Here is a 10526-nt window from a genome sequence, read left to right as displayed (position 1 = left end):
ATAAAGTTTTGACAGTTATAAGTTATTTGAATCGAAAGCGTTATTTCTTATATATTGAGATTTATCAAACATTCATCAATCCATATATGTCTTTGACTCATTCGCTAAAAGGCCACTATCATGCTAATCACAGCTTACATATGTCTTGGGAGCATTGCGGAACATGGTTCGAGTGGGAAGTGATTTACAGATATGGAATCCAGCCTTCCTGAAAGAAGGTAAATGTTCTCTCACATAAGGGTTGATTCCATAACCGATAGATTGCGGGCACTTTCGAAGTTTGTACGTTCGGAAGAATCTTTCGCTGGGGAAGCAACAATGCTTAGGGCTTATAGGTGTCAAGAAAAGTATAATGGAACAATTGTATTTTCTCGACACGGGTTGAACCTGGAGGATCTTGATCACGAACTGACTATATCAGTGGACACTCGTCACGATGAGTAAATATAATTCTAGTACGAAAAAAGATTCAGTCTTGGCTTGCAAGGTGGAGTCTGACCAAGATTAGACAAATCGATGTAGAAAAGAGAAAGAACTTTTTCGTCTTTTCATCGGATTTGTTAAGCTTTTAATATTAGGTCTATAGTCCCCGATGCCTCTGATAAAGGCAGATAGGAACTTTCGAATAATAATGTTTTCATTATTATAATCTCACTAGCTATAATTGTAATTGTCAACATTAATTCTGAAATATGGGTAATTGCAGAATTAAATAATTATTTATGGTAGTATTAATTATTTATTGTTTGATCAAGTAAATAATTAATAAATTACTTATTTGTTTATTGTTGGATCAAGTAAATAAATAATTAGTTGGGCTTTAAGCAATTGAGCCTTGCACATAATGAGGTAGACGATTTTTTGAGGATCCTGGCACAAGATTTGTGCAAATTCCTCCTTGGCCGTGTGCCAATATTCGTCCATGCTATTATTGGTACTTATCAATATTTTCTCTTTAGTTGTTTAAATAAAGGAGAAAGAAAAATATTCAAAAGGAAATAAGATATTATCTTTTATTCTCTCTCATGAATATTAGGTGAGAATAATATTTAAAATAAAATAAGATATTTTACTTTATTATCTCTCATGAATATTATGAGAGAAAAATATTTATAAGGAAATAAGATAATGTCTCTTCTCTTCTCTCTTCCCCTCTTGGAACTCCGTGATTCCAATCTCATAAACACGGTGCGATCTAAACACCTTATTGTAGATCGTAGTGAGATAAATACTGTGCATACTCATCTTTCTTATTCGTCTCGGAAGATTACGGTGTCATCACTGACGAGTTCAGAGCGTCGAGGAGATAAAAGCTTGAAGATAGTCTTTTAAGACTGAAGACGGAGGAGTCAAAGCTTGAATATTTAGTGGCTGATCCAAAACATGTAAGTATTTCTGATTCTCTGAACCTAGCTCTTATTGGTTTCTTGACATTGTTTTCATGAATAATTAATAAGTAAATCTAGATCTTGTTAGATAACCATAATATTAATTAGCTCTTGTTAAAGTAATTAATCTTTTCCGCACTTAATATGGTTATCAATGTACAATAATCACCAACATCGTAATTATTTATATTCTGCACGATTATAGGGATAATAATTCCCAACTAAAATCTTCTTCGAAAAAGAGATAGTATGTTTTATGCAAAGATGAGAAATGCATGTGAAAATTTAGGGGTGTCGTGCAGGGGTCTGATATGTGGGAGATTACATCTTACGAGAGTAGACAAGTGTCGTTTGAACAGAGGGTCATCGAGGAGCTGCACCATGGATCATTGGTCACGTATTTAAAGATAAGTATTCCATTAGTTCTATGGCGGAGTATTCAGTGCATAATGTTAGAGAAAAAGTCAAGACAAGATGAGATGTGAATATATCGTATCTGCAAGCTATTGGGTACACCAGAACAATTCTATCAGAAGTTATCGTCTTGGCTATACATGTTGCAAAAAAAATCCTGGGACGTTGACTAACTTTGTGAGAGATGCTGACAAATTCAAGTACGGTTTCTTTTCTATTGAGCCGTGTCGTAGATGGTTCAAATCATATCGGCCGATCATATCATTGGACTATGCATTTTTTAAGACAGAATATGGTGGGCAGTTGCTTTGCGCAATTGCAATAGATGCGAATTCACAGTTATATCCACTTGCATTTGGAGTTGTAGACAGCTAGTCTCATGCTTCCTAGATTTGGTTTTTGAGGAAATTGAGAGAAGCTATCGGTGAAGACGTACCTGATTTGACGTTCATATCCAATTGATATGTTAGCATCATTACATGGTATCGAAGTTGTGTTCCATAGTATCCCTCATGGAGCATGCTACAATCATTTACAACTGAATGTCCAACATAAGTTCAAGACCGGTCATTGTCGCTATGAACTGTACGATGATGCTTACGCCTTCAGCAAAAAATCATTTAAAGCTAACTTTAGAAGTGGGTTTTGATCAGTGAGCCAGAGCGTTCTTTCATGGAAAACGGTAAAACTCTACCACTTTGGTTGTCGATATGAATTTTTTTTCTTAATTTTATAACTTTGTTAATTATATAAAATTTGCTCTTTTTGTATAGGTACGTACGACTTAAATAATAAGGCACCGTACTTCAATGCGTATATGGAATCGGTCTATTTGAGTGTCATGTTAAAGATGTAAGAGGTGATTTCGATGTAGACTTGATGGCGAAGATATGCACTTGCGGACTACCACTACAACTAGGCATCATGTGCAATCATGCCATCGCATCTGCCCAACATCGTGGTATCGACGTTTACTCGGTATGCATTCATTTCTATTTGAATGAGACTCGGATTGAAATGTACAAGGAAGTCATATATCCGGTTGAGAATGAAGAACAGTGGAACGTCTCAGATGAGATAAAAAATATGAAGGTTGCGGAACCAGTTGAAAAGAAACAACCCGATATACTGAAGAAATAAGGAAGGTAAAGGGTCAATTGATACCGATCTCAAGGCGAAAAAGTTGTAATATACCGAAAATGCGACAGATGTATTGGTAGGGGACATAACAGAAAGACATACACTTGGATGGATTGAAAACTTTTGTTATGTTTTTATGAAGTTTAAAACTATTAGATAGCCCAAAATGAAGACACAAAGACCGAGCTTGAAGGCATCGTCCGGATTCTGAAAAATATCGAACGTCGTTACCAATGCACTGAACTTGCAACCATCCACGCCGTTCAGGTGCTCGGTGATCAACCTATCGCTTGTGCGTTGGTATTGTTCATTTTTGGGCGGACCGTCTCCATAACTCAACCCACAAATCAAAGAGTATTTGAGGCATCCAAATCTTTTCTTTTACCGCCTAATCCAAAGTGTATCTCTCTCCGTGCCGTTGCCTTAATCTTACGTTGAAGAAGAGCGTGTATGAGAACCGGGGAGAAATTGAGATCGCGCTCCGTAAAAAATTGTTTGAATGGCATTCCGAAAATCGATCTTTGATCTTAAGATCGTCAAATCTCTTGTTGGCGGTCTTCAAGACACTTGTCCCACCGTACGTGATTCGACCCGAGAAAGGCACATTGAAAATGAATTTCAAATTATCCTAAAAAAAAAAAGAAAAATCTGTCAGAATAGCAAGTTATCGTACTGTATCGTGTAGCATCGTATTGTATCGTATATCATTGTACGGTATCGTAAGGCATCGTACGCCATCGTACGAACAAAAAAAAAAATTGAAAAAACAAAAACTCATTGTATGGCATCGTATCATATCCTATCGTATCCTCGTACGATATCGTATTGTATTGTACAACACATGAGGTTCATTGTATCCTATTGTATTTACTCACAAATTCAAACCCTAATAACTTTTCAAATCCGACCCAAATAAATCCAAATCAACCAAAACCTTATAAATACGAACTCGTAATCACAATTCTAACCATCTACGATGAGATTTAAAATGAAAATATTTGAAAAAATTATACCGTTTTGGTCGTTTTGAGAGTTTGGGTTTTGGGCGTCCATCACTGCCGAAATTCGAAGAGGGACCATCGTACGCCATCGTAACAACCCGTATTCCGTCGTACACCACCGTACAATGTCGTATTCAATCATACAAAGCTCAGTATTTTCGATGATCGAGAGAGAGAGAGAGAGAGAGAGAGAGAGAGAGAGAGGGTTATGAGGTCTTGAGCCAAAAAATTTAAAAAATTGGTCTGATGGGTTTTATTGTCTATTTATGAGATAAAAGTCCATTTTTGAATATTTTTGAAATAAAAAATCTAAATTTCATATTTTAGTTATTTTTAAGGAAAAATGGCATGAACTAGCCAATTCAAACTATGACTTTTGCAAAATAGCCACAGTTTCATTAGGTTAGGCAAAATAGCCACCTCCAATAGGAAGAAAAAAAAACGATAATCCACATAATGACATCAAACGAGTCGTACGGGAGATCCGAATCCCTCTCTCTTTGTGCTCAAACCGTCTGTAGATTTTTCCGAGAGCTCTTCTCAGGACTGCAACTTCGGACTCGTCACTCCGAAGAAGAACACCAGAACCGCCGCCGGAGGCAAAGTCCGACGAACCTTTCCGGCGAGGAAGCCCTCCTCGTCGCCGTAGCGTGACGGAGAGTCCCGAATCTCCGTCGATCTCCTGCCTTCGCCGCCGTGACGGAGAGTCCGACGGGAGGTAAGATTTGTGCGATTGCGGTGATTGGAAGGAGGTCGGAGAAGAAGGAGATCGGAGAAGGTCGATGATTAAACTTTAGAGCTGAATAAAATCCCTGGATTAAATTTAATCCTGTCTAGATTAAATTTAATCCTGGCTGGATTAATCGCAGCTTGGTTATTTTGCTTATACTTGATAAATTTTGGCTATTTTACAAATCCTTAAGTTCTATTTGACCATTTAGCCGCTTGATCCAAAGTCCAATTAATGAAATTTCTCATTTGAAAACGCTTAATATTTTAAATTTAACCTCTTTTAATAAAGTTTACCAACAACAAAATAAAAAATTAATAAAATTTGGAAACCACACAGTAAATATTACAACTGCGGCCTTCAAAAAATAAAAAATAAAATATTACAACTGCGCCACTGGTTTTGCTGGCCAATGGATTGCCTTCTCGACGATGGCCAATACCATCTCGCCACCTGCGCTCTCCAACCTAGGACTGAATCATATTTTTATCTCCTGCGGCGCCATTCACACTACGTTTCCTACAACCTTCAATTGAACCCGTTCAAAATGTACGATAGCCTCGGAAGTCATCAGAATAGAAGGTCACCGTGTAGATCACAAGTGCGTTCTTTCTTCCCTGATCTCAGCAAATATCATCACATTACACGCTTTGGAATCGTGGTCCACTTTATAGTAGGACCCAAAGAATATAATGTATAGTTTTCTTTGGCGGGATATTATAAATCAATCCCTAATGTTTGTCTAAATTACCACAAAGTAAATAATACCAGGTTGTATTATATTAATCGTTTTTCTTCTCCTGGACTCCAGAATCAGAATCAGTAATGGCGGTCACTTCTGGTGAATCTCAGATGAAGATCGTCCATGGCGAAGATGGTTATATTCTCGAAGACGTCCCTCACTTAACAGATTATATAAATGACCTCCTTACTGTCAGTAATTCTCTCCCTATATTATTGTTATTATATATAAAATTATGCGAATCGATTGAAATTATCTTATATTTCGTTCATTTTACGTTTCGTAATTTGTTGCTGGTGCAAAGTTGTCCTTGTAAAATTAATTGTTAAAGATCGAGGCTTTTGCTTTATGCAGTTTTAATGTGACAAATTTTATGGTTTTTATTTTTATTTTTGTTTTATGATTGCTTTACAGAGTTATCCAAACCCGTTGCGATCTAATCCTGCTTATTCAGTGGTTAAGTAAGTAACTCTCCTCCCAGTTTTTTGTAAAATAGACCAACCAAACTTAAGAATTGCCCTTTTGAGAATTTACTGATTGTAGAAAATTCATTATTTTCTAATTATTTTTATATTATTACCTTTTTTTTTTTTTTCAATTTCAGGCAATATTTTGTTCACGAGGATGACACTGTTCCCCAAAAGGTCACATTTCTGAGTTTTATATAAATATAAATCTTTAGCCGTTTGAGCAAGGTTTTTGAAGAAATAAATTTATGTAAATATGCGATTTCTTTCGTAATCGTGTACAGGTCATCGTCCACAATGGAGATCCAAGAGGGGTACATTTCCGTCGTGCGGGGCCGCGTCAAAAGGTACTCAAACTTACCGGTTGAACACTCGTAAAGCAATTCGATTCCGTGAGCTTTTAGAATTCACTCTTTCCGATTGCATTTATTAGGTTTTTTTCGAGTCCGACGAAGTGCACGCTTGCATAGTGACATGTGGTGGTCTCTGCCCAGGCCTTAACACGGTCATTAGGGAAATCGTCTGTGGCCTTAATCACATGTATGGTGTCACCCGAATTCTCGGAATAGATGTGAGTGAACAACTCTCTCTCTATCTCTATCTCGCTCAATCGTTCTTTATACCTTGCAATGCTATGCATTGCTATGTATGACTATTCGGTGTTGTCTTCAGGGAGGATATAGGGGGTTCTATTCCCGAAATACTGTTAACTTAACACCCAAGTTTGTCAATGACATTCACAAACGTGGCGGTACTATTCTCGGTACGTCACGAGGAGGCCATGATACTTCCAAGATAGTTGATAGCATCCAGGATCGCGGCATAAATCAGGTACCGGAGAGTGGTTTTTTTTTTTTTTTTGAGTAATTTTCTGTGTGAATCATAGACACAAGTTCATACTTGTCTAAGGCCTAGAATAAGTGGTGATAGATTTTTTGTTACCAATATGATCCAGGTTTACATTATTGGAGGCGATGGAACTCTGAGAGGAGCATCTGTCATATATGAGGTAATTATAGAGTTTTATAGCTGGATTGCGAATTCACTTCATATGTTGAATTGATATATCTCGATTTGACTATATCAACCGACATGATGACCCGACGGTTTCATTTGCGAAGGAAAGTTAAAATATGACATTTCTGTTATGAACACTTTTACATATTGTTCTATGCTCGATTGGAGAAGATAAACATGGTTCTGTTGCGTGTTCTACTTCCTATACAATTTGCCTGACTCTATCTGTCTGCTTTTATGGAAAAGCTGCTTTTGATTCAGAAAGATGAAATTCATCACTTGCTGTACTTGATTCTGATTACACCAATAATCATTTATTTTTCTTTCATTAGTTTTTATAGTTCATCTTGTGAGTTAATTAATACATGCTATTTTCAGGAAATTAGACGGCGGGGGCTAAAAGTTGCGGTTGTAGGAATCCCAAAAACTATAGACAACGATATTCCAGTACTCATCGCATTTCGATAATCCTATTAAGTTTAGCTCTCTCCAGTCCTTTCTCTGTTTTGGTGCTAACTACAGTGCTTTCTCTCCTCGTGTTCAGGTCATCGACAGGTCCTTTGGCTTTGATACTGCAGTTGAAGAAGCTCAACGTGCAATTAACGCAGCACATGTTGAATCAGAGAGTATAGAGAATGGTATTGGTCTTGTCAAGTTGATGGGACGGTACAGCGGTAAATCCTCATTTTTGGCCCTTTTTTTATTTTATCTAATGTAAACCATGCTTATAACTTAAAATAAATGTGATGCAGGTTTCATAGCTATGTACGCGACTCTAGCGAGCAGAGATGTGGACTGTTGTCTGATACCGGAGTCACCGTTCTATCTTGAGGGAAAAGGCGGGCTTTTTGAGTACATAGAAAAGCGTTTGAAAGAAAGCAGTCACATGGTTATTGTGATTGCCGAGGGGGCTGGGCAGGAACTTCTTTCAGAGTGTTTGGAGTCTATGAGCCAGAAAGATGCTTCTGGAAACAAATTGCTGCAAGACGTTGGACTCTGGATATCTCAACAGATCAAGGTGAAGATTCCAAATTCTCCTGATCATTCTCACTTTCTGTGCTCTTTCGGGAAATCTTAGGCTAATGCTCGAAGAGTGAAGTAAGTTGATAGGAAAATATTGAGTGAAAATTGGGGATGATTCCCTGTAGGGAGAGGATAGCATCTCAAAAGCTTGTAACGATCTTGTATTTTTTTTTTTTCATCATCAATGGCTTTTTGAGGTTTGTATCTATTTTTTATGGTTATTATTCGCCTCACTTTTTTCGATTAGTATCGTTTCTCCTCCCTGTTTATCCTCTTTCTTTGTTTCTTGTTATATTATTAGTTGGTTGATTTACTATTTCATTTATTCTTTGCAGGATCATTTTGCAAAACTGAACAGAATGCCAATCAATCTCAAATACATAGGTACAAAGTACTGCTACTATTTTATTTTCAGATTGCGTATAGCATCATCACTTCTTTCTTTCACATAATCATATTTTTGTTTTGCAGATCCCACGTACATGATCCGTGCTGTTCCAAGCAACGCATCAGACAATGTCTATTGCACTTTGCTTGCTCAGAGTGCCGTACATGGAGCTATGGCCGGGTACACAGGCTTCACTAGCGGCCTCGTGAATGGTCATCAGACATACATTCCTTTCAACGTAATAACTCATTTCTATCCCGCTCTCTACTTTTTTTTTTTTTTTTTTTTGCCTAACAGTCTACGAGCCTAGCAAATTAGTGGAATAAAAAATGAAAAGAAAATAACAAAGAACCATGCAGGCCTTAACAGTTCTCTTGGTAAACAAGGAAATAAAAAGATCGTGATACCCTCAAACCCTTTTTTTCGAGATCTTAGGAGGTGGACTACTTGTGATAATTAGTAGATGGCCAAGGGGTGACTCAAGAATAATTTGTAATTGTAATACATTATAACCATTTAGGGGGTAATTAATATGCTTGAATCTGGAGTGAAGCTTAGGATTTTGGGGGATTTATGGTCTCTTGAAGACAGACCCGATTATTTTTTATTTATTATAGTTTCATCAATGGAATTCAAAGGTTCTTACTTTTTTCGTTCAACTCAACTTTTTTTTTATTTTTTTTTTTACTTAATTATTTTTCCCACTTTGTTTTGCAGCGCATCAATGAGAGCCAGAACCAGGTGGTGATCACAGACAGAATGTGGGCAAGGCTTCTATCTTCGACCAACCAGCCGAGCTTTGCAAGTCCCAGAGATCTCAGTATTGTCAAGAATGACGGTACAACCCCGACCCCGTCTGTAGACAAAAAGAATTCCACGGACGACTCAATCACCAAAGACATTCCTAGTTTGACTTAAATAAAAAAAGAAAAAGAAAATATGTTAGCCCCTCACAAACTCTACTTACTGAATCTTCAATTTTGCTTGCTGTGAGATGAAACTACGCTTAAACACAGTCTTGATTGATTTGCAAAGTTTATTGACCGTACAGATATCTGGCTTTCATTTTCTAGGACTTCCATTGCGTTTTTTTTTTTTTTTTGGCTGGTAATATCTCATCACTATACTTCACATCTCTTTTCCTTTTTTTCGATGTGAGGTGAACTTTCATTCATTTGGCACAGATCTTGGGGTTAAAATAAATTCTTTCTTGAGTATCTTTTTGTAAGAATTCTTCCCGAGAGAACGTTTGATTATTTATTTATTTATTATTATGGTACTTTGAAGTTTGAACCAATAGATTTGATTATATATGTTCATATCCAAGGATGAACACTTATCTTATACAATGATTTTGGACCAAAATCAAATAAGTCCAATTTAATCCAAAAATATGACTACATGAATTGAGCTATTACATTTATATCCTTTCAATTTAATTTCTCTTTATAAGAAAATTAAAACCTTTTTCTTTAATTTTATTTGGAATTAAAATTTGAAACCGTCCAAAATGTTTTCTTTTCTTCTTCTTCGTCCAAACTAATTTCTTTTCTTCTTCTTCGTCCAAAATCCATCTGTCTCTCTCGCGTCCAAAAACCAGTCGGTCTCTCTCTCTCCATTTCGCTCACTATCTCTCTCCATTTCGCTCTCTCTCACCGAAACCCTAAACAAACCCACCGTCACCTCTCTCTCACTCCAGTTCATCTTCTACATTTCTTCGGCCGAACCCACCACGCCTCTCACCCAGACCTCATCGAAACCCATCGCGCCTCTCTCGCTCTCTCTTTCTCTCTCCAGTTCTTCTCCATTTCTTTGGCAAAAACCACCCAAAATGACGAACACCCAGACCCCTAACGACGAACACCCAGACCAAAACCCTAAAACCGCACCCATTTTGGCCGAAACTCAAACCCAAATACCGGACCCAAACTCAAACCCGAAGAAGAAATCCCCCACCAAGAAACCCAAACCCTCGCCTGAGAAATCGCCCCCGGTGGTGCGTAGAAGTCCTCGCGTTTCCCATCCCAGCGCCGATGGGTAAAAGCCGAGCGTGGCGAAGAAAAATCCGAGCGCTGCGAAGAAGAAGCCGAGTGTTGCAAAGAAGAAGAGGAAGATGACCATCTCAAAGTCGCCGAAGTCTCCGGCCAAGCGACCAAAAATAGATACCAATGTGGTATCCGAAGCCGAAGATGATTCCTTTGACAATTTCGTCATAA

The 10526-nt window shown here is 37.6% G+C and overlaps 1 protein-coding gene across 1 annotated transcript; it reads left to right on the top strand.

The window, feature by feature from the left end:
* The first annotated feature begins 5390 nt into the window (after positions 1-5390).
* Positions 5391-9541, top strand: LOC149390732 (ATP-dependent 6-phosphofructokinase 6-like). The gene is made up of 13 exons (XM_089619029.1): positions 5391-5606; positions 5830-5876; positions 6020-6059; positions 6167-6229; positions 6316-6453; positions 6555-6713; positions 6838-6891; positions 7278-7346; positions 7444-7573; positions 7652-7917; positions 8258-8306; positions 8394-8548; positions 9028-9541. The coding sequence occupies exons 1-13, from the start codon at positions 5499-5501 to the stop codon at positions 9226-9228; spliced, it is 1479 nt and encodes a 492-aa protein (XP_089475155.1). The 5' UTR covers positions 5391-5498; the 3' UTR covers positions 9229-9541.
* The last annotated feature ends 985 nt before the right edge of the window (positions 9542-10526 follow it).

This window comes from Urtica dioica, chromosome 7 (assembly GCF_054948205.1).
Source record: "Urtica dioica subsp. dioica isolate 48M chromosome 7, U.dioica_male_clone48M_v1_H2, whole genome shotgun sequence".
NCBI classification, from domain to species: Eukaryota; Viridiplantae; Streptophyta; class Magnoliopsida; order Rosales; family Urticaceae; genus Urtica; species Urtica dioica.
This window is presented reverse-complemented; position numbering and strand designations above follow the sequence as displayed.